Source organism: Lontra canadensis, unplaced genomic scaffold (assembly GCF_010015895.1).
Source record: "Lontra canadensis isolate GAN:19392208 unplaced genomic scaffold, GSC_riverotter_1.0 scaffold99, whole genome shotgun sequence".
NCBI classification, from domain to species: domain Eukaryota; kingdom Metazoa; phylum Chordata; class Mammalia; order Carnivora; family Mustelidae; genus Lontra; species Lontra canadensis.
Window position 1 is genome coordinate 7,418,796 of NW_022631093.1, and position 28,000 is coordinate 7,446,795.

At 39.6% G+C, this 28,000-nt stretch overlaps 1 protein-coding gene across 1 annotated transcript in view; it reads right to left on the bottom strand.

Moving 5' to 3' along the window:
• Window positions 1-456: 456 nt before the first annotated feature.
• The window catches only part of ETF1 (eukaryotic translation termination factor 1), a 31,184-nt gene continuing 3,640 nt past the window's right edge, over window positions 457-28,000 (bottom strand). The window contains exons 3-11 of the mRNA XM_032837718.1: window positions 11,032-11,207; window positions 10,361-10,500; window positions 7,939-8,077; window positions 6,952-7,142; window positions 5,516-5,645; window positions 4,811-4,966; window positions 4,382-4,446; window positions 3,420-3,567; window positions 457-2,773 (exon numbers count right to left, since the gene is read on the bottom strand). Coding sequence (XP_032693609.1) covers window positions 2,691-2,773; window positions 3,420-3,567; window positions 4,382-4,446; window positions 4,811-4,966; window positions 5,516-5,645; window positions 6,952-7,142; window positions 7,939-8,077; window positions 10,361-10,500; window positions 11,032-11,207 — 1,228 coding nt within the window. The 3' untranslated portion in view covers window positions 457-2,690. The remainder of the gene's footprint in view (window positions 2,774-3,419; window positions 3,568-4,381; window positions 4,447-4,810; window positions 4,967-5,515; window positions 5,646-6,951; window positions 7,143-7,938; window positions 8,078-10,360; window positions 10,501-11,031; window positions 11,208-28,000) is intronic.

Sequence of the window (28,000 nt, forward strand, 5' to 3'; positions counted from 1 at the left end):
CTGCTGTTCAAATCTGGACCATCCCAAGGTAACCAGATGTAGAAAAAGGAGTAACTTTGGAATTAGGCCTGGGGTAAAATCTGGCTTCACCACTGCAGGCCTGTTTCATCAGTTGTAGAATGGGCACACCATCTACCTCCATGAAATCTCAAGTTACATGGGATAACATACTTGAAAGAGCTTTTTAAAGAAGAGGCAGGTTTTCCTTTGGTGCACTTATGAATCAGGGAAGCTACAAACTAGATTTGCCCCAGCACCTCCTTCTGATGTTAACTTTGGGATCATGACCCCAGGCATCTTTTGTATATACCTTTCCATAGGCAAACGTAACAGAGAAAACTAAAATCTAAGGCTTGAAAAGTTATTAACTATTACTACGCCTTGGAGAGCTCACTTATATCTCTGTGGCTCAGACCTCGCCAGGGAACAATCCTAAAGAATCTCAGGCACACAAAGTGTATTCTTAAATATGGTTTAATACTCTTCTCCATTTCTGTACATCACAACACCAAGATTTCGCTGCTTAGGATCTCTCTGTAGAGGCTATAGAGAATGCAAAGGCTACGGTTTTCACCCCCTCTTATTTACGTGTTTGTATGTGTAAGTGTAATACATATCAGTATATATTGATACACACATCAATATATAATGCAATATATATCACCAAAGAGAACACATTGATTAAAGAAATACAAAAATTTGGCATCATTTCCAAACTTAAATAGTAAAAATAAAAACTACAAAAGGAGCTGCATACCCTAAATGTATCATGTGAAACAACAAGCATATTCAAAAATGTAAATTTACATCCAATTTCTCTGGCCTTGTCATATCACATTAGACCCATTTACAATGGCAAAACCCTACGGTACTGCTGTGAAGAGAGCATGTTTGCTCGCTCTTGGGTGTTCTGCAAACAAACAGCAGAGCCCAAAGCAAAAGCCTGTTCCGGTGAAGCCTCCCACGTTGGTGAATACCAAAGAATTGACTCTTCTCATTGGGGGTTGAGACATCAGGTTATACATTGAAAGACAGTCATTTGGACCTCAGAGTACAGTGTGAGAACCAGAAGCTTTACAGTTAAGACATACTCCCTTCATTCAAGTGAAACAGGATTATTGGAACGATAGGCAGGTCTGCAACCTGGGAACAAGGAGCTGGTTCAGACCAATAAAGCTACGAGTGACTGAGTCAAGTCAGTGAAGAACAGCAGTCAGGCACTAAAGTGTTAAAAGTACCCAATTTGAAAACCAAATGCACCCCACTACCCTATCAGTGTGGGAATGATACCAATTGACTTTTAAAACCTTTGGTCCTTCAAAGTCCATTTGGTATGCTTTTTTTCATTGCTACCACTGGGCACGTCCTATACACTTTATTCACTGTCACCACCTCGGGCACGCCATGACCTTGCATATCAGCTGAGGTCAAGTCCCACTTAGAGCCCAGCTGTGAAGCGTAAGCTTCAGGTTTTCAGGCCCACTTTTAGATCCACCATAGTTAAGTCCTTGGTGCCAGAAGTTGTGTCCCATCCCGTCCCACCCCTGCCCTCCCCACACCCTCCCATAATTTCTCTTATGAGAGGTGCCTGTTAAGTCCCATATTTGAAACAGATGCTCCAACCCCACCAGGAGGTCAGGGGTTTATAATTACATGCACAGTCATACATGTCTTGTCAGTCGTTCCTGTGAAAAACCTTACAGTTCATTTGTAAAAAATCAAAACATTCACATAATCTCATGCCATCCAACACAAGGAAAACACAACCACCTCCCTTTTACCAAGGACAGACCCAAGCAAAATAAAATATTCTTTAAATTTCTTTGCGTCCACTTAAATTGCATGTTTTATTTCTCCCAATCCCAGCAATAGCACAGAAGCCCCATAATACCCATCCGAAATTGGTTTCTAGTAGGCTATTATGGGAACCCTTGTCAATGCAACTGATGCTAAGGGTTCCCAAACCCCAGGCACAAATGCGCCTGCAACACAGGTGGAAGGAAACAGTGCACTTGGCCCAAATGCTTCATATGTCAGTTTGACTTTGCAATGCAGTTTGCATCCTTGAAACTGACAGTCTGGAGGGGGGGGGAAGAGTAGTGTGAGGGAGTGAAGTTCAAATTGCCTCCTATTAGCTCACCCTTTCAACATTAAACAGAGACCAAGAGAGTATGGTTCCAACATTTCACCGCGTGTATTTCTTCTTATGCAGTCTAAGCTGAGAATGCCATGTAAATGGGTCACTGCGAAATGCAGCAATTTAATTTTTCTCCAATCAAAATAAGAAACAAACCAGTATGATCTCATTTCTATTAACTTTTGAAGGTTTACAGCAGTTAAAGTATTTTGATTCTATGTATGAAGGTTAAAAAAATCATTTTTTTTCCCATAAAATACAAGAGCAACCAATTTCACCATCGAGTAAAAGTAAAAACTGGGATTCTTTTTTAAATTAGTCCAAAGTGGCATTTTAGGAACTTAGTTGTAGGCTGCTGCGCTGACACCATGACAAATCAAAGTGTAGGGTTGGGTCTGGTTTTGTTTCGGTTTTCAATATCCAATGCTCATGGATTAAGTTCTGGAAATGTTCCAATTGTAAGGCAGGGATCTGTTTGGATTCCACCACGGGTATGCTCCTTGGGTTGGATGCTGGAGGGTGAGGCACGTTTTGCCGGACCCATGTCGACTACCTAGTAGTCATCAAGGTCAAAAAATTCATCATCTCCTCCTTGGTATTCCATTCCCTGGAAATCTACTCGGTACCGCAAGATACCTGGGGAAGCAAATCAAAGAGTAAATCACCTATGTTTACAGGATGGTGAAGGTTCACTTCAATAAGCAATTTGTAGGGGCACCTAGGTGGCTCAGTTGGTTAAGTGACAGCCTTTGGCTCTGGTCATGATCCTGGAGTCCCAGGAGTCTGCTTCTCCCTCTGACTTTACCCCCTCTTGTGCTCTTTCTCTCCCTCTCAAATAAATAAAATCGTAAAAAAAAAAAAAAAAAAAAAAAAAAAAAAAGAATTTGTAGAATTACAGGAAACAGATGATGATAAAAAATGGTCCTAACCATGGGGTGCCTGGGTGGTGGCACTGTTGGCTGGGTGTTTTGATTCTTGGTTTAGGCTCTGTGATGTCCAGGTGGTGGATCAAGCCCTATGTCAGGCGCGCGCTCAGCACAGAGTCTGCTTGGGTTTGTGTTTCCATTTCCCCGTCCCTCCTCACCATGCACATATACTCTCCTCTCTCTCAAATCTTTAAAAAAGGGTCCCAACCAAGGAACATGCAACCATGTGTTGCCTCAATCTCCTGCCATGGTCAATGATAAGCCACTCTGCCTGAAGTAACTTGACTTTTCGATAGCCAGGAAAGCTTTTGCTTGAGACCCTGGCCTTAAGTTTATTTTCCTTACTTGCTACTCACCTCCAATTCCACCAAATCCTTTCACAAACTGGGATCCTTCTTGTGACTTATCTGTGACAATTTCCAACGTAGCTCCAAATTTTTTATAGTTGTTAGCAAACCATTCCAGCAGGGGCATGCTCTCAATCAGCTCATGTTCTTGTCCTGTCTATAAGGGTGACCATGAGATACCAAAAAAATGGATCAGGCTATACCAAGACTTAGCGGCCCTATCCTCCCCATCCATCATTATTATCATTCTTCCTCTCATTAAGTGGGTATACAACTCTCTCTGAACTGTGGTTTCTACTGACATAATTCTAATAGCACAGAAGTTCTATTTTAAATAACATTCTATTTTAAATAACATTCCTCCTCAGGCTCTGTTTCACTGATGAAATGTCAACACACACTTCTGGTGGTTCCTGTTGTTACTTCTAAAGTCAGGCTGTCGTAAAGTGTCTCCAGGCAGCATTCATTTAACAACCAAGAAGAGATGCAACAGAACTGGTTTAGGAGTAGCCTTGTCAAAAAACAAAGTCCTTTAACTCCCAATTTGAGGAAGCTACTATCCTTAAGGGATCTGAGCCAGGCAGGGGACACTTTACTACAGTGATGCATTTAGACTAAACCTGCAGAAGGTATTTCAGTGTAAGAGCTGAGCAAGTAAGTGAAGAAAGCAATACAGATTCACAGTGCAGAAAAGGCACTAGTTGGTCAAATCTTCTCTACTCTTTCAAGAATGAGAATGCTTAACTATTCTAAAAATAATGAACCACCATAACCATGCCATGGCCTCCTTCCTTGGGAGTCAGAGTGGTGTGGAACAGATAAGAGGTGATCACCTCCTGCTGCCCCCAAACCCCAAGTGCCAACAGCATGGAATTTGGTTTCCCAAGGTGGATACTCTTATGTTGCCAGTGCGCTAACATGGATTTATGTTTCCTTGCATGTACCAGCAAACTAGGAAAACAACCACATACCTCTTTGTCTGTGAAATGAGATTTATCCTTCTCTTGTTCTGGAGTTAGATAGAGAATTTTCTCCTCTGCAGTATTAGGAAAAAATGTGTTAACCTGGTTTTCATATACTAACAGATGTAAGTCTCATGAGATAAGTGAAGCTAGATAAAAGGGTTTCTGAACTCCTATCAACCTTCTTTTCATAAACATACTAGTCTGCATGCACTGTGTGTCTACCAAGTACAATACTCTTACCATACATAAACACCAAAGACTTCAAGATGCAGTTCTTTTCCTCAGGAAATTTAACAGTCTTAAGCAGACATTTATCAGTTAAAGCAAAACAATTTATGAAGACTAAAGCCACCTTCCCCAAATCTCCACCTCAAGTTCCAGAACAAAGAGCTCACTAACAAAAAGCAATCTTACTTTATTTTCTAATTCTCATACCTTCTGTGCCTTGGCAATGAAGAACGTATCTCATGATATCCAGATTTTCATAGACTATTAGAATCTCTACAGCTCCCATTTCTAAAGCCTTTAGTGTATCTTCAACTCCAAAACAGTACTTGCCCGTGTCCTGGCTGATTTCATCAAAGTATCGTCCTGTGATTAGGAATAGGTCAGTAAGTACATATATTAAAATTTCCTTTGTAGATAGACTTTCTTGCTCAAAATCCGAGAGAAAAAAAAAATCAACTAAAAAATGAGTTACGTGCCAGAAGTCAGTGAAAAATGATTACCACTCTAGTTGAGGCTCCAGAATTCCACTCAAGAGGTTAAGGGCTGGGCCGAATACACAGCCATTTGGAAAAGTATGTGTGCTCCGTTAAATCAGAAACAAAGCCAAATAATGGCTAGATTAATCTCTATTTGGGCTCTCTATTCATCACTCTATTACAAAGGAAAATACGCAAAATAAGACTGAAGTTTGGCTCCTATTGCCAAAGGGTAAATAAAAGACTATAAGCACATTTGTTAGAATTCACAACTAAAGGAAGATTAATGATTACACGAGGAAGTTTTTTAATACAACTGCTAAATCTTCCTCTTTTACCTTCTCAGCATCTTGTTACATACATATATCATGTACATACAAACAGACCCACAAAAACATTTCAGAAAGTAAGTAAATAAATTGCATTTCACTGATACCTATTAATTTCTTCTCTTGAATGAATTTCACGTTGGAGAGGACTTCAGTAGATAACTCAATAGCTTGGTTGAATCCATTTTCGCCACCATAGGAAATATCAACTAATTTTAAAACTTTTGATTGCAACCTCTGACATACACACACACATTTAAAAAAAATCGTTAGTACTTGAAAACACCTTTACTGAGACCACTACTTCTTAATGGCATGCAAAGCTCAGCATTATGAACACTGAAGTCTAAGGGGAAGAACACAGGGAAAGAACCCAATTTATTCACAAGCAGGTCTCAGTGAGCAACACTGTCAAGGTTAACTTCCCCAACTAATTATATCACCATTCAATTAGACCTTAAGAGGCCAACTCATTAATCACCAGTAAGAAGGAAACGGGGGACTATTAGTCCCTGCCATACTAAATTTGTAGAGTACAATACCACTTCTTTGGTTGAGACTTCTACCGTAATGCTACTCCCTCTCCAGTAGAGCACCTTGGGAATAGTGTTATGTCAGAGCCAAGTTATAAACCAAAAGATCTTTCTGGATTAAATGCTTCAGGCTAATCAGCTCTGTCACACTGCTGAGTTTCACTGCTTTATTTACCTCCAGGCATAAATCAGAAAAAGAGCAGAAAAACTTTTATCCCTCAGTTTCTTTGACATCACACTCCATTTGGAAGCCAATTATGGCAATCCACTAAACTAGGAGCTGGCATAGGACCAGAATGATTCTAAAATGATTGGTTTGGGGCACATCTCCATTGGTTAAGAGTCTGCCTTCAGCTCAGGGCATGATCCTGGGGTCCCAGAACTGAGCCTTGTATGAGGCTCCCTGCTCGGTGGGGAGTCTGCTTCTCCCTCTGAACCTTACCCTGCTCTTGTGCTTGCTCTCAAATAAATAAAATCCTTTAAAAAAAAGAAATAAAAATGGTCGGTTTTGAAAGATAGAAAAGACCCAGGAAAGTATGGGGGAATCTTTCTTTCTTTAAAAAAAAAAAAAAAAAAAAAAAAAAGAACTCTAGGATCATGAACTGAGTTGAAGGCAGACACTTAACCCACTAAGCCACCCAGGTACCCCTGGGGGAATGTTTTTTAAACCACCTGGAATTCTGCCTGTTCTGAGGTAGGTTATTTTCTGTTTGTTTTTTAGAGCTAGGTTTGTTTTTTTTTTAAAGACTTTATTTATTTGGCAGAGAGAGAGAGAGATCACAAGTAGGCAGAGAGGCAGGCAGAGAGGGGGGAAGCAGACTCCCCACCAAGCAGAGAGGCCAATGCAGGGCTCAATCCCAGGAGCCACCCAGGCACCCCTTTAGAGCTAGGTTTTTAAACATGAAATACATCACTTGAAAATCAAAACAGATGTACAAATCCCAGTACTCAGTGGACACACTTATTCCGACCCAACAACATAACTGACAGAGCATTAACTTCTCACTTACCTGATCAAACATATCAGATTGACTTAGTTCAGTTTTAAAGTCAGCTGATCCAGCTAAAACAAGACCAGCCACATTCACTTTGTCCCCAGAAATAAACAGCTGTACAGCAGTCTCAGCTACTTTCCGAACATAGTTATGTCGCTTTTCCATTCTTAAACGAGCAAAACGCAAGGCTGATTGACCTCCTCTACCTTTGACATAAAAGGGGGGGGGAGGGGCCATCATTAAAAAAGTACAAAATAATTTGCTAATTAAAAACTAAATAATCATGTCATTACCCAACAAATGAACAAACAAAAATCACTACTTCCTTAACTAAATGTTTGGCATAAACTGACATTTTTAGAGAGTAACTACTAATTATTTTATCAAAAGAGAAGCCACAGGCACCAAGGAGTCATGAGTCATTTCATGATGCTTCTCCCATCCTCTGGATTTATTCCCCTCCATTATACAGTCGACCCCTCTTTAAAAGAAAAAGGTTTTATTTTTTAAAGCAATCTCTACTCCCAAAGGTGGGCCTTGAACTTATAACCCAGAGATCAAGAGTTGCATGCTCCGCCAAATGAGCCAGTCACCAGCCCCCACAGTTGACCCTTAAATAATAAAGGTTTGAATTGTATGGGTCCACTTATACATGATTTTTTTTGGATAAATACCAAATAGTTCTGTATTATGTATTTTCTCTTCCAAATGATTTTAGTTAACATTTTCTTTTCTCTAACTTTAAGAATACAGTACAAAATACAACATAACATACTAACATGTTAATCAACTGTTAACGTTAATGCTAAGGCTTCCCAGGAACAGGTTATTAGTAGCTAAGTTTTGGGGGAGTCAAAAGTTAAATATGCATATATTCAATAAAAGTTATGTGCAGCTGGGTTGGTGCCGTTAACCCCAACACTTTTAAAGGGTCAACTGTAGTATTCATTTCCTTATTGCTAGACACAAGGAAAGTGGGCTCATGTTCTCTTCCTGTGTTACCATGTTTCTTTGGGAGATCCACAGTGAATTTGTGCAGGACTTCTCTTGTGTTTCCTTGGAGTGTGCCAAAAAGTGCACCACTACCATCTATTACAATGAAGCCAAACTTGCTGTCATCTGAAAGTAGTGCTGTAAGAGCCTGGAAAGCAAACATAAGTACCATACAATAAATCCCAAAGCTTTTCTAGGGTCAAGACAAAGTCTAAAAGGACATATGCAAGCACTTTCACCCCATCCAAGATGGTATGAATACTTAGAAAAGCCATTTTATGGAATAAGTTAGGCTTCAGTTATAACTAACCCATATGTACAATTTTTAACCAGATGCAGGAAAAAAAGCAACAGAGATCTAGGGTTCAGATTTATTTTAGTCCTTGATTTGATTTAGAGTGATGGCAATCCATGGAACATCACGTTCAAATTTAAAGTCTAACCTCAAAAAACCAAACCAACAACAACAACAAAAACCAACCTCCAAAAGCTACTTTCTGTACAACCCCAGCATCAACAGGCAGTATTCATTATAGCAAAGAGTATCCTATAAATCAACTCTACAGAGTAGGGCTCCAGGAGTAAAAAAATACCAGGAAAAAAGTCTATAAAAAGATCCAGTTTTGAGATGTTTCACTTAACTCCTATGTCTTGAGCATCCTTAATGATATCAGGATATAAAAATCTTATTTTAAAGGTATTTCTATAGCTAAATGATTTGGTCTTTGTGGGGGAAACCCCTCCTTCTGGGTTAGCATGTAATTACATCCCTGTAGTTCTGCCTCTTGAAAGAGCAAATATTTAAACAGTCCTGGGAACCCATATGGATGGGCAAGTTTTCATGATGAGAGTCTGTGCACCTGCTAAATGACTAACTGCTAGGGGCCAGGCTTTTTTGGAGCTAAGAAATACCCATTCCATTTTAACTAGGGAAGAAAATTTCTTTTAAGAATTGACCAGAAAGCAGATTAATCATTAAGAATCAATCTTTAACCATACCATGTCTGATAATTAGCATTAAGACATGAATGTTATGCACATTACATCACAATCTGTTAAGTAGCTTGATTGAGTTTAGGTTTTCAGTAATTCTGCTCATCAGGGAATACTTATCCTTTGTAAGAACGTGTAATTATCCTGATTAAACAGGACATAAATTGTGTGGTGCAATATATCACATTCATATCTAGTTATCAACATATCAATTAAAAGCCAAAATAAACAAAGCTAGCAAGATTAAACAGTACCTTGGAAGAGTTAAGCTTTAGAAATACCAACGAAGCTAGCTTAATAAGTAAGTTTAAAGCTGGATAACACGAGTAGCAGGTGCTATTTAAATTAATAAGACTCAGAATCTAGAGAGTTTACTAGATACAGGTAAGTAGGACCGGGTAAGACCTTCCCAATGAAGCTTCTGCCAGAGGAGGTTGGCAAGACAGCCAAGAGAAAGTCTCAACCATCAATGCAACAAACCAAGATCCAACTGGAATTGGACTTCCTGTCAAGTTAGCAAAAATCATCCACTATAAACTGTGTTGACAAATGTCAGTTCTAATTCCACTGTAGAGGTTTTTCCCTAGGTCGATGAAAAGCAAAAGACTGAACTAGGAGCCAGCTGTGAATTCCTGATTGTTCTACTGTTGACTGATTTAGGTCACTCTAATGAGGCTTCCTTTCCACCCTTTAATTTTATCTTATGGCAGCTCTGTCACTCAAAAGTTTCATGGGGGTGAAAAAAGCTCTTATAGGCCTCAAGATTTGTAATTTGTGAGCTGAAAACTAAGGGTGCTAGAATACCCAGATATCATGGGTATATAGGAAGAGACAGAGATCAGGTTAGGCAATTACATCTTCACCTCTAACTAGTTCTCTAAACTCAGTTTAGCACTTTCCTCAAACATGCTGAATGATTATGTCACTGTGTCATGATAAATGTAAAGTCTTTTTATTTTTTTGAAACAGCTGGCCTTGTGATACAATGACCTAGCAAACAGTCTGGCAATTCTTCAAAAGGTTAAACAGTTACCAAATTATCCAGAAATTCCATTCCTAAGCATATAGCCGCCTCTCCCCCATGAAAACATTTTGTCATCCAAAAATCCATACATGTATGTTCAGAGCAGCATTATTCCTAATAGCCAAACATAAATGCCCATCAACTGATGAACAGAAAAATAAAATGGGGCCAAGTATCATTTGGTGATCAATAGGGATGAAGTACTGATGTACTTAAAGAAACCAGTTGCAAAAAGCTACCCACTATACGAAATGCCCAACATAAGCAAATCTAGAGAGACAGTAAAGATCAGTCATGGCCCAGAGCAGAGAGATCTTGGGGGGGTGGGAATGAGGCAAGGATCAGTAATAACTGCTAATGGGTATGCGGTTTCTTTCTGGAATGATGACAGTATTCTGTGCTTGAACTTCTTACCTCTGTATGGAATTTGTTGTCACACAAATACAATGACGTATTAATTGGTTTGAAAGGTTCAAAGTCAATGTTGACTTTCTTTTCCTTTCCTTCTTCTGTTACAATTGTACCACAGTAAACAACCAGGCCATTTGGAGGTACTGCAAAAAACACAATTTCTCTACTTAAATCCACAGCTAATTTTCCTCAAGTAATAGAAAATATTCCAACAGTCTACTGTCCCTGCTCCCTTATTCTGAATTCTTTTTTAAAGATTTTATTTTTCAGTAATCCCTATACACAGCATGGGGCTCAAACTTACAACCTGGAAATCAACAGTGACGTGCTCTACCAGCTGAGCCAGCCAGGTGCCTCATGTCCCTGGTTCCTTTAAATCTTAATTTAAATAAAGCAGAAATGTTTGTAAATCTCTCCTGGAGAGTTCTCTCCATAATTTCAAAAATTATTAAGATGTTTTAAAAGGGAGGATTTAGGTCTTTAAGTAACTGCTACTTTAAAGAATGTTACTTAAAAAAAAAAAAAAAAAAAAAAGGGTGTAAATTCCAACCAAAGGCACACTGCTGATAGATATCTGAAAAAAATCCATTAGTGACCCAAGAGCATCAGGGGATCAAAATGGACAATATAACCAAGACAAAGTAGAGGAGGAAAATGATCAAGCTCTAGATTACCTTTGTTATAAAGTTTGAGTCTTTGTTGTACAGATGTAATGGCTCCCAGGACCGAAAGGCGGTTTACTCGTGACTTAATATTAGATGCAGTTCCAAACTCATCTGCTAACATTTTTGCCACTCGTGAAATCTGGTCTTTGGGAGGAATGATCAATGATATCATGCTTGTGCCATTGCTGTGGGAGAAAGAAAAACATCAGAGGTTCAAGTACCACGTAAGTGAAGAGTGAGGAGTTTAAATTCATGCTTATCATTAGTAAGGTGAGCTAATGATAGTCCCTTAAAATAGAAACCAGTCACTCCCTAGTGACCAGGAAGGCAGAACTACAGTGTGATCAAAGTATGCTAGGTTAGGAAGAGTGTTCTGAGTATGGTAGGTACTCAATTATTTTTTATTTTTTATTTCTTATTTTTGTGTTTTTTTTTTAAGATTTTATTTGACAGAGAAAGAGACTGCAAATAGGCAGGCAGAGGGGGTAGGGGAGCAGGCTCCCTGGTGAGCAGAGAGCTCATGTGGGGCTGGATCCCAGGACCCTGAGATCATGACCTGAGCCGAAGGCAGAGGCTTAACCCACTGAGCCACTCAGGTGCCCCAATTATTTGTTTTTAATTTAAAGGTTTTATTTATTTATTTGAGAGAGAGAGCACAAGCAGGGGGAGAAAGATAAACAGATGCCCCAGTGAGTGGGGAACCTGATGCTGGATTCAATCCCAGGACCCTGAGATAATGACTTGAGCCGACCTCAGACACTTAACCAACTGAGCCACCCAGGCGCTCCAGTACTCAATTATATGAATAAATCTTAGGTATGTAAAGAAAAGGCAGCACTTTAAAGGGATGCTCAGGAACTCCTCATTCTTCAAGGGCAAAGAGAGAAGTTTTCGTAAGGAGGTTGACAACAGGCTGGAATTTGACAGAGTCCATGGCAAAGGCCTGGAATCTGATGGTTCTTTCAGTGGGAGATTCCGTCACAGGATGATGCAACAAGTCTTTACAAAGTCTACATGAAATAACAACTGAATATCATCCTGTCTGCCCCTTCCCCCTTTAAATTCCAGGCTCACCATGAAAATTTATAATCATTAATTTAGCACCCTAAGTAATGTGATAATGGGAAAGGAGAGTCTTGGAATTCACACAAATATCCCAGTTAGGAAATCACACACTCCCTCTAGGTGTATCCCTAAATGTACTTTACATATTCATCACTGTTGATTTTGAGAGGATTTATACACCACACACAGCATACACTGAGGACCTGGTTAATTCTGGGTGCTCAAACAAATTCCAGCTTCCAGAACTAAAAAACGAGGACCAAATTCTGGACTATGGAGGGCACTACTACCAAGGCCTTGCCAATATGGGAAAGCTCTTTTGAGCAGCCACCAACCTCTATCTATGATGCCAACATCATCTTTTTAACTACATTATCTGAACATACTTATTAACAACATCTCATTTCAGTATTTCTAGTTCTACCTGAAGCACACACAAAACTACATTACCAAAACATATCAACTCATCACTAATCATTAGGAAAATGCAAATCAAAACACAAAACCACTTCACAGCCACTAAAATAGTTACTATCAAGAAACAAAACATGTTGGCAAAGATGTGGAGATATGAGAACCCAATGCCTTGCTGGTAGTAATGTTAAATCATATAGCCATTATGGGTAACAGCATGGCAGTTGTTCACATAATTAAACATAGAATCACCATATGATCTAGCAATTCCACTTACGGGTCTATCTTCCAAAGAGTGAAAGCTGGGAACCAAAGATATACTTGTGCACTAATGCTTATAGCAGCAACATTCACAACAACCAAAAGACAGAACTCATGTCCACCTATCCATCTTTTGCACGAAGAGTAACACAAAAAGTGCCACAGAGATAGAGTGGAATATTATTGTCTTTTTTTTTTTTTTAAAGATTTTATTTATTTATTTGACATAGATCACAAGTAGGCAGAGAGGCAGGCAGAGCAGGGGCTCCCCACGGAGCAGAGAGCCCCATGCGAGCCTTGATCCCAGGACCCCGAGATCATGACCTGAGCCGAAGGCAGAGGCTTAACCCACTGAGCCATCCAAGCACCCAGAATATCATTCAGTCGTAAAGGAAATTCTGATACATGCTACAATATGTATTAGCCTTGAACAATTTATGCTAAGGGAAATAAGCCAGATACAAAACCATACAATATAATTCCACTTATATGAGGTATCCAGAATAGTCAAATTCACAAAGACGGAACAGTGGTTGCTGGGGGAAGGGGAAATAGGGTGTCTGTTGTTTAGTGTGGTTTCAGTTTTACAAGATAAAGAGTTCTGGAGACTGGCTGCATAACAGTGTGAATGTATTTTTGACACTACTAAACTGTATGCTTAAAATGGCCAAGATGGTTAAATTTTATACTGTGTACTCTGCCACAATACAAAAGTTGAAAAAAAAGTTCATTTATGATAAAAAAAATTTAAAGCACACATTTGTCTCCTTGACATAGCAGTTCTCAACCTGGCTACGTATTAAAATCAAGGGAGGGAGAGTTCACTCTAGGTAGCCCCTTCTCAAAAACGGTTCCTGGAAGTTCCTTAAGATGCTACTCTCATCTCTCAAGTTTAGGAAATGCCAGTATAATCAACTCTCAATACCCAAACAGGATGGAAAAGTTACTATTTAAAATATTAGATTATCGGGATGCCTGGGTGACTGAGTTAACTGTCTGCCTTCGGCTCAGGCTGTGATCCTGGGGACCTGCAATGGAGTCCCACATCAGGCTCCTTGCTTGGCCTTGCTTTGGGTGTGTGTGTGTGTGTGTGTGTGTGTGTGTTGGGGCCTGCTTCTTCCTCTGCCTGCTGCTCCCCCTGCTTGTGTACGCTCTATAACATTAAATAAAATCTTTAAAATAATAGATTATCTAGATCACATGGAGTTCATCAAAATTAAAAACTTTTGTGCTTCAAAGGACACCATCAAGAAAATAAAAAGGCAACTTACAGAAAGGGCAAAAGTATTTGCTATTCATCTAAGGTTCAACAGTTAACACATGATCTGGCCAATCCATCCATAGCATACCATTCTAGGTAATGCTCAAGAGAAATGAAAAGATATGTACACACAAAACTCATGTTTACGAGGCATTAGTAACAGTAGTCAAGAAGAAAAAAAAAATCCTATGTCCAACTACTGAACGTGTAACAAAACATGGTATATTCATATAATGGAATATTATTCAGCAATAAAAAGGAACGGAGTATGGATATTTTACCCTATACCAAGTAAATGCAGTCACAAACCCCACACATTTTATAGTTTCATTTATATGAAATGTGCAGAACAGGCAACCTGGAGGCAGAAATAGCAGAGTGACTGCCAAGGTAGAATGGGGAGTGACTAGTAATGCGTATGGGGGAGGGAAGGGGGAAGCGTCTTTCTGGTTTAATAAAAATGTTCTAAAATTATAGTGGTGATTGTTGAACTCTCAAAAAACCAGTATTCTGTGTCCTTTAAAAAGGGGGCAATTAAGAGGGTAACTGGCTGGCTCAGGAGAGCATGCAACTCTTAATATTGGGGTTGTGGGTTCAAGCCCCATGTTGGGTATAGAAATTACTTAAATATAATTCTTCAAAACAGCAGCAGCAGCAAAACCCAAACCTGCCCCCAAGTGAGAGGGGGCATAATTGGGGGTGCCTGGCTAGGCTCAGTTGGTGGAGCATATGATTCTTGATCTCAAGAGTTCTGAGTCTGGGCTCCATGTTGGGCATAGAGCTTACTTGAAAAATAGATAAAGAGGGGCTCCTGGGTGGCTAAGTTGGTTAAGTCTCTGCCTTCATAGCTCAGGTCAGTCATGATCCTGGAGTCTGGGGATCAAGGCCCACATTGGGCTCCTTGCTCAGCAGGGAGTCTGCTTCTCCCTCTAACCTTACCCCCTCTAAATAAATAAAATCTTAAAAATAAATAAAAATGGGTTGGTGGGGTTATGGACATTGGGGAGGGTATGTGCTATGGTGAGTGCTGTAAAGTATATAAACCTGGCGATTCACAGACCTGTACCCCTGGGGCTAATAATACATTATATGTTTATAAAAAATAAATTATTAAAAAAATAAAAATGAATAATTTTACAGTATATAAAACTGTGTATCTATAAAGCTATTACTAAAAAAAAAGTCTATGGAAAAGACTCATGATACTCCTTTTAGTATATGTGCTGCCGAAGCAAGCACCATGATACTCCTTTTAAAATCTCTTCATCTTTTAACCTGATAGCTTACTAGAAAAGCCAAACGTTTTTTCTGAGAAATGTTCTAACAATTGTTAATTTTATGCTAAAAAAAAAAAAAACAAACAACCTTATAAGGAGAACGAGTGGCAATATGAACAGACTCAAATCTATAAACACACATATATAGGAAATTAATAGTCTCAAATCTAATAGCTTCTGTATAAACGGAACCAATATATCATATCATATATTTATAATTTATAGTAATATTAATTTCACAAATTTGTTTTTCTGCAGTATTAGTGGTAGAAAGGGACCTCATTTACACAAGACCCTGCCCTTTCAAAGTTTTCTCCTAGTGGTAAATCCCACAGGTTCTCTCGTCAGACACGTTTTCTCTATAAGCAGACAAGCTGCCTATATTCATTCAGCCCTTCCAACTATCAAAATGCTTACTCTCAGGTTATTGGCTTATTTTCTATCTCTGAAACTGGCATTGTTTCTGTTGGGGTTTCTATTAAAAACACAGAAGGCCAGTTCATAACTTTTGTGATACTCTACTCAATAAAGGTTGATCAATGACAGACAGTACATGGTAAAGGATGGATACTATGTGCTCTGCTGCCACCCCAAGTAGGGGAACAAGTATTCTAGCCAAACCAGAGAATCAAGCCAACTTAAGAAGAGCAGCTTCACTTGGCATTACAAGCACAATCAAAATGACCACAAAGCAAAGCTGCTTCAAAACGATCCCTTGCTCATGCACACACACACACACACACATTAAGTCAGGCATACCACTCTCTAAAATGCTTTTCATTTTAATGTTCAGTGTAACTACAAAAAGAACTTTTCTAAATTAGGACAAGGTGTCTAGAAATCCAAAATTCTACATACTATTCTACCTGTGGCCATGTTCCAGTTTCTGAACTAGATGGAAAAAGAATTCCCAAATGAAACAAACTGGTATCTTCTATTACAAAAAAAGAAAAATGCTCTTTACAGTCAGTGAGTTCATTGGATCCTATTTTTATGCAACCAATTGTAACAAACTGCTATTCTTTCAATAATTTATCTTGCTAGGCTCCTAAAAAGGAATTTCCAAAGAACTATTCTGATAATTTTATATGCAGTTATGTCAAACTCCACAGGTCAAGGAGGAGAAGAGGAGTTTGCTGTGGGAGGGACTGGAAACATTAGGCAAGTCATTTTAACTTTAAACATGGACTCTATTGTAGCTGCCACCTACCTGTCTCTACACAGGGGCTGTCAATTTATGCACATGCACAATATGAAAATACAGAAGATGGGGGAAAAAAGACAACATATATTTTAATACCCACTTTACTATCTTGTGCTTATTTTCAGATTAACAGTTCTCAAGAGCACACATTTCTCTACCCTATGGGATCCTGGAATCTTTGGGGACCAAAGGAATTATTTCTCAAAAGGGTTCAGTTTTTAAAAGCTGACATGCCCTGATTTACAGAGTAGTTTCCTAGGAGATGGAACTAGCAAAGAGGCAATCACTAGGGAATGGAATGAGAAGGGGCTCCAAGGATAGCAGGGGTGAAGCACACTTAGCTCAGGAAGCAGACACCAAACCCCAAAGGATGGAAGTTTGAGGATAACAAGGATGTTGGGACAAATTCACTCAGTAAACCCAAAATGCCTGAAGGAAAGCCTTAAAGCAAGATAATCATGCAGAGGACAAAGCAATGACCTTAAGATAAGTAGCTACTTATTTCCACTGCAGATAGGTTAAGCTGATAAGTATTCATTAAGCAACTTTGCTGTATAGCACCAAAGGGGGACAATCAACCCTACACTTTCATCCATGTAACACTCTAGACAGTGCCTAGTAAAGACACCTGAGAATAATATCTTGCCACAGGTTTCTACTTAAGCAATTCAGAAATGTAGACCTGCCCCCCCAAAAGTGATAGATAAACTGCTAATATAAACACTACTGAAAAGCTAGTTTTAGCCTCTTACTCCTTCTGAATTTTGATTAATACTTAAAAAAGTACCTTTCACTAGTTTGCCTTTATGCCTCTTTTTATTCCATGTGGGATGGTGGTGGTGGAAACAACCTTAAGTTTTTAAATTCATCGTTATTAAGTGGATGGCCTCCACCTTAAAAATTTAAAGGCTATTTTATAATACCTGATTTTTAAAGATTTTTTAAAAATTTTTTAAAAATCTTTAAAATTTATTGACAGAGATCACAGTAGGGAGAGGGGCAGGCAGAGAGAGAGGAAGGGAAGCAGGCTCCCTGCCAAGCAGAGAGCCCAGATGCGGGGCTCGACCTGAGCTGAAGGCAGAGGCTTTAACCACACTGAGCTACCTAGGCTCCCGGGTTTTTTTTGTTGTTTTTTTTGTTTTTTTTTTGGTATGTTGGGTTTAATAGTAGCAGATTAAAGTTTTTCCAGGAAAGTTTCCAAACAAAATAAATGCTCATTTATCCCCAAGATAAGCCAATCAAGGTTGTTAAACCAGTTTTTGTAAACACCAAAATAAAATCAAGGAAGCTGAGTATTTCATTTGAAAGTAAACAAAACAACCCACAGGAAGAAGTGAAGTAAAGCTTTCACCAAGGAGTTGCTCGACACATATGCAAACTACATTCTTTTTAAAATTTAACATTTTTCATCTACTGTTCTGCTTTGTCCCTATGTCTTTTTTCTAAATCGAAAGATTCTCAAAGTTAGTGAATTGTGAGGTACAGCAATGATTCATACGCAGGTTGTAAAAACTGGGCAAAGCCAGACAAAGCATACAACAATGTGGCACAAAAGGCTTCCCAGGGCCTCCGCTCTCGGATTCCTTCTTGTTATCACCATATCTGGGGTACTTTCCCTTATCAAACAAGGTTCATCAATGCTTCTGATGAAACTTCTGATGAAACTAACTTCTGGGCAACAAAACAGTGGGAGACAGAAGGAAGTAGTTGTAAATAGATTAAATGCGGAAAGTAAGTAAAACTAGACAAAATTCAGGAAGGAAGGGAATTTTAAATAAAGAGCTAACAGCTTTTCCTTCCTTCAGTCTCAAATAAACTTTGAAGAAAAGTTTCTCTACCTAACATGGGAGGTTATGACTGCACCACCAGTTATTCATCCAAGGTTTCATGTACCCTGAGCATTATGGACAGGGAAACATGTATAAGGTCACCTGAAGTGTCAGGACTGAAATGCCTTAAGATAGAAAATGCACGGTATTCAGAGCAAAGCCTGGACTATGGGGTGTGTGTAACTTTAGGTCTCACATAGTTGCAGCCTTTAGATTCAAAGTGCCTTCTGACCAATAACAAGCAAAGAAAATCTAGGCACTCTTTGACTTGTAAAGATTTTATCAAGGTTCATCATCAGTAATGCTCAAGAACAGTTTAGAAAGGTAGCTGGAAAAAACCAACATGGTCCACACAAGGTTGTCCACTAATAACCACTATATGCGTGAGAACCCTGAATCCTTGAGGGACTTTCTAAAAGAGCAAAACAAAAAATAAATGCTCATATACAAAAAGATCTCCCCTTCCTCTATTCTGATTCAGTTGCTCTTGAATAGGGACAGTGAAGGTAGTGGTGATTAGAAGAGGGAGCCTCAATTTTCAGAAAGATTGATTCAAATACAAGTCTATCAATTCTGATGTGTAACTAGGGCTGAGAATCACTGGGTCTGGCTTGCTTTCTGTGACTTTAAGCAGGATCTCTTGGCCAGCTGAAGCCAGAGATTCCATGAATTCATCCCAACTTACAGAAAACAAACCGAGCCCACCTGCTGTAGGTAAGCTGCTGTCATTTACCCTAGCAGCAATACAACCACAATGAATTGTCCGACTTTTCCAGGACAGAACAGCCACTGCACACCAAATGCTTGCCACAGATTTCATCACCCCTACTTAACAGAATTACTTTCAGTTTAGGACCAGGAGGAAGTAGACTGCCGACTACACTCTTTGTTGGGATTTAGAGGGTATGCTCCCCAAGCTTTCATCCCAATGTTTGACAACTGGGGTTGTGCCTAGGATATGGGTGGCCAAGGATTCCCACCATCCCCTTTCCAAGCTCAAAAATTTCAACTTAAGGGGCGCCTGGGTGGCTCAGTGGGTTAAGCCTCTGCCTTCAGCTCAGGTCATGGTCTCAGGGTCCTGGGATCGAGCCCCACATCGGGCTCTCTGCTCAGCAGGGAGCCTGCTTCCCTTCCTGTCTCTCTGCCTACTTGTGATCTCTCTCTGTCAAATAAATAAATAAAATCTTAAAAAAATTTTTTTTTTTCAACTTAAATCTCAGTCAAATCATTTCTGGGAATTGTTAAGCTAGCCACATTATATGGATCACCAGCTGTAAATTAATGAGTTCCTCACCAATTTCTACTGCCTTTGTCCATGTACATTTTTAATGATTTTAATTTACATGAAAGAGGGAGAGGGAAAGAGTGCGAGTGCAAGCACATGAGCGGGAGGGAGGTGCAGAGGGAGAGAAGAGGAATCCGTAGACTCCCCAATGAGCATAGAGCCGTGAGATCATGACCCATGCAGAAGTCATGCTTTTTTATTCACAGTGGGGTTTCTATTTTTCTTTTACCAAACATGCAAAACTAAGTTTAAAGTTTGAGACTATAGCAATCTTTCTGATATGGGTTTAATATGGGAACAGTGTAGGAGGTTGGTTAGGAGCACAGAATTTTATTTTTTAAAATAAGATTTTTAAAATTTAATTTTAATTTTTAAAAAGATTTTATTTACTTATTTGACAGACAGAGATCACAAGTAGGCAGAGAGGCAGGCAGAGAGAGAGGAGAGAAGCAGGCTCCCTGCCGAGCAGAGAGCCCTATGTGGGGCTCAATCCCAGGACCCTAAGATCATGACCTGAGCTGAGGGCAGAGAGGCTCAACCCACTGAGCCACCCAGGCACCCCAAGATTTTTTATTTTTAAGTAATCTCTATGCCCAACGTGGGGCTTGAACCCATGATCCTGACATCAAGAGTAACATGCTCTTTTGACTGAGCCATCTAGGCACCCCAGGAGCACAGATTTATTTAAGAGATTTGGGTTTATGTCATGTCTTATCTGTATAGCCTACAGCAACTTACATAAATGAATCTCTTTGGGCCTCAGTTTCTGCTTTACAAGGTCATGAGAATTCTGTAATATATGTCACGTGCCTAGCATGGATAGCAAATATTAAGGGCTCACTAAAAGGTAACAAGATGGAACTCTACCTCGTTGTACCCTACCCCTCTGCTCTTTAATAGTACCTTCAGAAACATCACAGCACAGCTAGAAGGGAGAAGGGAAGCAATTTAGAAGGTGGTAAGTCTTATTAGAATCCGAGTAAGTCCAGGGGCGCCTGAGTGGCTCAGCGGGTTAAGTCTCTGCCTTTGGCTTAGGTCATGATCTCAGGGTCCTGGGATCAAGCCCTGCATTGGGCTCTCTGCTCAGTGGGGTGCCTCCTTCCCCTTCTCTCTCTCTGCCTGCCTCTCTGTCCACTTGTGATCTCTGTCTGTCAAAGAAATAAAATCTTTATTAATCCATTACCCTCTGAAACTTTAAAAAATTTTATTATATAAAAGCTTGAATAGCTTCATCCTACAGCTATGGTATGGGTTCACATTATTTTGATATAACCCATAGTCAGTCACTACTTCTGTCTGGTTATCAGTCACTTCAAAGATCTGACCCCATTTTCTCTTCCACCAAGTATCGAAAACTGAAATAACATGCTGCTTACACTGTCTATATAAGCTTAAGGGCACAAATCATTACAGTACATGAATTTGATAAATAAACAAATGGTTAATTCCCAATGTGAGAAATAAGATCTTCCCTATATAGTCTCTTCTATACCAACACCAGAGATTTATTCTAAACTACCATACAAAATACCAATGAAAGATTTGCTAGTTTTGGAGAGGAGCTAACACTTGCATAGAAATGACTGACTACCCAGCTTTAGCTTTGCCAAAACCCCAAAACCACAGTCTTTAATAAAATAAAACCAATACTTCCAAAGAGTCTTCTTTTGCTACCCTTAATTTTGTTCATCCTCAACTTGACGCCCTGCTGCTCCCCCCTCCCCAGCCCCCATCATCTCTGATACTGGTTAGAGGCAGATGGGGCTGCCTTTTATAAAGAGCTTGCAGAATATCAGAGGAGGAGGGAGGATTCTGTTACTGTTCAGAAGGCTAGACAGAGTTACTTGAAATTGGTTTATCCAACTGACCTCAGGGTCAGATGCCATTACCAGAGGGGACAAAGCCCAAGATCTGAACATACCAAGACACTAAAGCAGCTTCTATCATAGAGAATAGAATAACTCACCTTTCCAGCAGAAAGTTTACGAAGGTTCATTTTAGTATTTTAAGCTTAACAGCACTACTATTACTTAGTCATCCAAAACAAAAATGCATGTATCTGGTGTATTTTTCTACAGTTACAGGCATTTATTTTGTCTTGAAAAGAAAAATTATAGTGGCGCCTGGGTGGCTCAGTTGGTACAGCGTCCAACTCTTGTTTTCAGCTCAATTCATAACCTCAGGATTGTGAGATCAAGCCCTGCATTGGACTCCATCGTGGGTGTGGAGCCTGCCCAAGATTCTCTCTCTCCCTCTGACCCCTGCTCTAAAAAAAAAAAAAAAAAAAAAAGTATTTTTTAAAAATTTAACAACTTCACAAAAGCTAACCTAGTAGAATGTTCGACCAAGGACCAGCAGAAGCTGGAAACTTTCTCTAGTATTCATACATCAAGGCAAAGCCTTGATTATCAATCACAACCAGCTTTAGGGGCCAGTGTTCTACCCGGGATCCTATAAATGAGACAGTTCACCTAATGTTTCTTTACCACAATACAAGTATTTTTCAAATAAAACAAAAGCCACTGCCCTCCTGTTACTGTTCTAATACACAAAATGAACTTCTGGGGAAGGATTTAAAAGCAAGTTATTTCCCTCACCAGCGATGCTCATTAAGAGTAAGTTATGTTTGGTTCCCAAGTTCTTCCTTGGGCAGATATGCAAAAAAGCATGCCTGTTTTCCTTTTATCTTTGCTCCTACATCCAGCACACCTGCTCCCTCCAGTAAAAGGCAAACCTCCTTGGACAAGAGTCCTTTCAAAAGGGAATGGAAGATGTTTCTACTTAGCAAAAGAAATTTCAAAGAGCAAGGCAGGGGGCGCCTGGGTGGCTCAGTGGGTTAAAGCCTCTGCCTTCGGCTCAGGTCATGATCCTAGGGTCCTGGGATCGAGCCCCGCATCGGGCTCTCTGCTCGGCGGGGAGCCTGCTTTTCTCCTCTCTCTCTCTGCCTGCCTCTCTGCCTACTTGTGATCTGTCTGTCAAATAAACAAATAAAATCTTAAAAAAAAAAAAAAAAAAGAGCAAGGCAGTGTGGTATAATAGGATCACAGGCTCTGAAACCAGAAAAGTGGGAACAGAAAATCTAGTACTGCCCCTTACTAGGTTGTGGTAAGACGCAAGCTACCTAACCTTTCTGTGTTTCAATTTCTTCATCCATTAAACGGTTGTAGTAGTTTCCTCACAGAGCTGTTGTGAGGAGTCAAAACGTATGCTATTCAATTCATCTTCAGAAAACTAGTTTTATTACTTTACTAAAACATACGTCAGTCATGAACCTCTAACCCTGTCCTTCCTGAGGCTCCTCCTTGCTTAAGTGGAAGGCCAGAAGATGCCAGAAAATGCGAGTAGCCAAGAAAGGAAGAAAACTGTTTTTTAGTAAAAAGCTAAAAATATCCAGAAGTATTAAGGAATTCATGTTTGGGGATCAGCACATTTTCACTACTTGCAAACTAAGGTTTATTTAGGTTGAAAGGCAAACTGTTGGGACTGTCTTCAGCTCTGTCATGCCAACTTTACGAACAAGGCACACATGCACAAATGCTCTGTGCTATTTCAATACCCTGACAGCTCACCAACCATCAACCAACACAAAGCTCTTGGATCTAATTTTAGACTAACTGGCTTTCAATCAGGAATGAATGTCAATTACAGTTTCAAAGCTGCAGATCAGTTACAGCTCCACTCTACTACTGTATCAAAGATACTGTATCAGCCAAATAATACTACTGCCCTAGGTAACATTCTATGACAATTGCCTCCCCTAGGAAATTTGCTGGAGCAGTTACACAGTCTCTCTTTTGGTTTCTGACAATGTCCAACACCTCATTCAAGACCCTAATCACCTGTTTACACTATGCCCGCTTCAACATGTACTGTGTTATTCTCTAGTCCTGGAAATGGTTCATATCATCAGTCCACGGTTGTGTGTCAGACCATGCTCCCATTGTATTACACATTTCTTCCAAATGTCCAGTGTCTAACTTACAGCAGATATTTGATGAAGCTTGTAAGTTGACTGGTTAGTAGTAAAAATGCATTTGTGGGCTTCATTTTTCATATACCTAGAAGTGAGTTTGGGGGAAAATCTCATCTGAAGGCCCCAAACATGGTAGGGAAAAGACAATCTTTTGTTTTGACTAGGATCACTCTTCTAAAGGAGACCTTAGAGGATCAAATGAAAATATGAAAACAGAAGAGCATGGACCCAATATCCCCAAGTTATCTGCACGACAAGAGGCAGTTGTTAGGTATCTGAAAATGTCAAGTCCTCTGAAATGGACAGGAAGGATGGTGACAAGAGACAAAGCATAGGCTGGATGAAAACTCTGGATCTGAAAATTGCTGTTAAAGATACAGAACTTGGGAGGCTTAAAAAAAAAAAAAAAAGGCAAACACATGAATACTTATATGCACCCATGAATACAAATTAAGTAGATGAAAGAGAAAGGGCTGTATTAAATCACAGTAAATGTGATCAATGTATAATGTTTAAGAGTCAAATATGTTTTCATCTTTGTATCATGAATGATAATGAAATTATGGCTCTTAAACTCAATGATGTTTAGGGGGAGGTGAGAAAAAAGCAAAAAATAAAATTACTTAATTTTCATTCACTTATATTCAAAGGAAAAAAAGGTTTAAAAGTAAGAAAAAAAGGGAAGTTTCCATCTTTAAAACTTAAAAAAAATTTTTATTTATTTATTTGACAGAGAGAGACAGCAAGAGTGGGAGAGGGAGAAGCAGGCTTCCTGCTGAGCAGGGAGCCCGATGTGGGGCTCAATCCCAGGACCCTGGGATCATGACCCAAGCCAAAGGCAGACACGACTGAGCCACCCAGGCACCCAGGAAGTTTCCAACTTAACAGACAGCAGAAAAGGGTTTAAACTGTGTCCATCCGGTGGCTTGAGATAAATTTGTTACCAAAGGGAGCCTTCATGTTCTTTGAGGAAAGTGCCCACAAGAAACCTAATTTCCAATATGTTGGAAAGAAGAACCCTGAACCCCTCTAATCCCTTCTTGCTCTCATTAAGGTAAGAGACTGCTGAAGAATTAAGAAATACCTATAGAATGTATCCTATGAAAGGGTTCTGTTCTGAGATCCCTAGAAAATTCACGGGACTCTGAAGAAATTTCTGCTCTCCATGTTCTCAGTTGGGACAGTTCCAGCTGTGGGTCTACGAAAAAGATAACGAATTTTTCCTTCTGAATCTTCAAGTAGGATCTAAGACCATTCAACCCTGACACCAAACCTATTTTAAGTTTTCTCACAACAGAACATCCAGCACAAGGGGCCATAATGGGCACACTCTTAACCCTAGGTCTAAGAAAAAGGGCCCTCTACTAATGCTAAAAGGGTCCAACTGGTCAGCGGAGGAGGGGTAAGACAGACACACCTATAACCCAAAGGGCATTTGGCCTTAAATGTTACTCTAATTAGGTACTGTGCTTACCTAGGAGTATGTCCACTGTAAGCCTTCCTTTCCTGGAAGGGTATCTGCTATTACAATGAGAAGTCTGTCAAGAGTTGAAATTCAAAGACAGTAATTGTTCATTAGGTTCACAGTGCATAGAACACTATTCCTGAATACAACAACTGTTAGAACTAGTTCTGGGTTGAGGAAAGCAACCTATGACACTCGGGAGTTGCCTCAAGGATACTACCATACCCTATAAAATATACTCTCTCCTTCTTTCCCCTATCTTTTTCTTCTCATGGCTCAGAGCTGTTAGTGGCATCTGTATCATGACCTCTTCATGAGAGGCCACGAAGACCTCTGTCTATAGTTGTACTCTGGTCTACATTCATCTCTTCCCAAGAAATTAAAAACATTCTAATTCTTGACTTTTCTTGGGGGTGGTAGGTTTTGCGCAGAAGAGAATGGGAGGATTAAAAAAAAAAAACAAAAAAAACCCACCTCTCTAAAAGCCTGAATATTCTGGTATCACTTTAGTTATAAGCAGCCCTTTAAGGTATGGAGAACTTAAGTAAAAATTAAAGTACCTAAAACTCATGGCTTTGAGAACATTCCATGTATCATTTAGGTAAATGTTCTATTAAGCAACAATTTTTACTTGAGGAAGGTATTCAAACACATTTGATATACTTTAATCGATCCAAATCATATCAATAGTCCATCCATATTATTTGTCTATAAGGTTAAAAAAAAGCCTAGTCTACAATCTCACAAAATTATTTTTCTTTTTAAGAAGGCTCCATACTGGGGCATGGAGCCCTACACAGGGTTTCTTTTTTTTTTTTTTTAAAGATTTTATTAATTTATTTGACAGACAAATCACAAGTAGGCAGAGAGAAAGGAGGAAGCAGGCTCCCCGCTGAGCAGAGAGCCGGATGTGGGGCTTGATCCCAGGACCCTGGGATCGTGACCCGAACCATAGGCAGAGGCTTAACCCACTGAGCCACCCAGGTGCCCCCCTACACAGGGTTTCAGTTCATAACCCTGAGATCGAGAGTCAGACACTTAACCAACTGAGCCACCCAGGCAACCCTCACAAAACTACTTTTAATTCAACATGTGAGGAATTTAGTGGAGATGTTAAAAAATGGTTATGTGGTGTAAGAAATATATTTGGTCATTGTCCATGGCTTTTGACAGAGCTTCTAAAGCCCTTAGAATTTCCTGGGTGATGGGTTTTGTTATTCCTAAGGAATTTCTGTGGAGTACACCTCAGTTTATAATAAAGTGACTTAGGGTAGGGCCACTGGGGTCACCTGAAAGATGAGTAACTAAGGTTTGGAATTTTCAGCTCCATCCACAGCCCTCTGGGAAAGGTTTGTGGTGTGAAAGGAGTCTGCAGTTTAAGTTCTATGAGGCCTTGAACAAGATTTAATGAACCTCTGGGTTGGTAAGCCCAGGAAATACCCCCCAGTTCCACAGTAATAGAAGCTCCTGTACTCAGATGCTTCTGGACCTCACCCTATGTACTCTTCATTTATATATATACTTATAAAAAAGGACAGTGGACATAAATGAAGTGCTTCCCTAAGTTCTGTGGGCCACTCTAGCAAATTATTAAATCCCCAATTTAAAGGCTATAGGTCAGAAACAGGAGAGGCCCAGACTTAACACAAATGGGGACAGTATTGTAGGACTGAGCACTTTACTTATGGGATCAGATACTAACTTTATGTAGTGCCAGAATCAGATTAAATTGTAGGACACCCTCAGCTGCTGTCCGCTAAGAACTACAGAACTGCTTGGTGTGGGGGACCACCCCTGCCATCAGGTATCAGAACTCCTTAGAGTAGAGGAGAAAAGAAGCTGAATATTTCAGAGAGGGAAAGGCAATCATGTTAACTAGGATATTTCTATTTTCTTCAAAGTCAAAATATCTACAAGTTCTTTTAAACTAAACAGTAAGATTTAAAAATGCCCCAAAATGCCCCTAAGACTCAAAGTTTACAAACTGTGCAGATCTTCAGATGGGTTATCTGACTAAGCCTTCATTATTTTTGAAATATACAAGGTTCCCTGGTCAAGGTAAGTCGAAAAATATTCTAATACCCACAGATGCAACTTAACCCAAATTATCCTGGTCTGTTTGTCACATTTACCACCGTCCTTGGCCAGAACAGGCTCTGGCAATGATTTTAATCCCTGAAAACTATAAATCTTCCAGCCTTGTATCTGGAGCTACTTCTTGCTGGGTCAGAAAACATTAGTAGGAAAAACCAAAATTTCCCACTCACCTTTCTTGTAAAACATATTTACCTGCTTTAGTTCCTTATCCTAACTATCCACAACCACAGTTCCATTCACATGGCCCTAGTTCCAGTTCTGGCTTATGTACACATTTGTCCTCATTAAGCCAATGGTGGAGAATGTACCAGGAGCAATCATAAACCAGGAAGAACTTCCACTAACTTCAAGTGGGACTTAGTATATCAAAAGAAGTGGCAGGTTATTTTATTAACACACAAAGAAACTAACATTCAACCAGACTTTTATGAAACGAAATAAGTATATTCCATAAACTTAAATTTAAGATCTATGTGTAACACTTCTTTCAACTCAGAAAATTAAGTACGATGTGGACTACAAAAAGACACCAAGTTCCCTCTTTTAGCCATTTTGGCTCTTACAAATGCTCTTCCACAGAAATGACAACATTAAGATAGCCTGTTATAGGGGCACCTGTGTGGCTCAGTTGGTTGAGCATGTGACTCTTGGTTTCAGCTCAGGTCATGATCTCAGGGTTGTGAGATTTAGCCGAGCCTCATATTGGGCTCTGTGCACAGTGGTGAGTTTGCTTCTCTCTCTCAATAAATAAGTTAAAAAAAAATTTTTTTTTAAAGATTTTATTTATTCATTTGACAGACAGAGATGACAAGTAGGCAGAGAGAGGCAGGCAGAGAGAGAGAGAGGA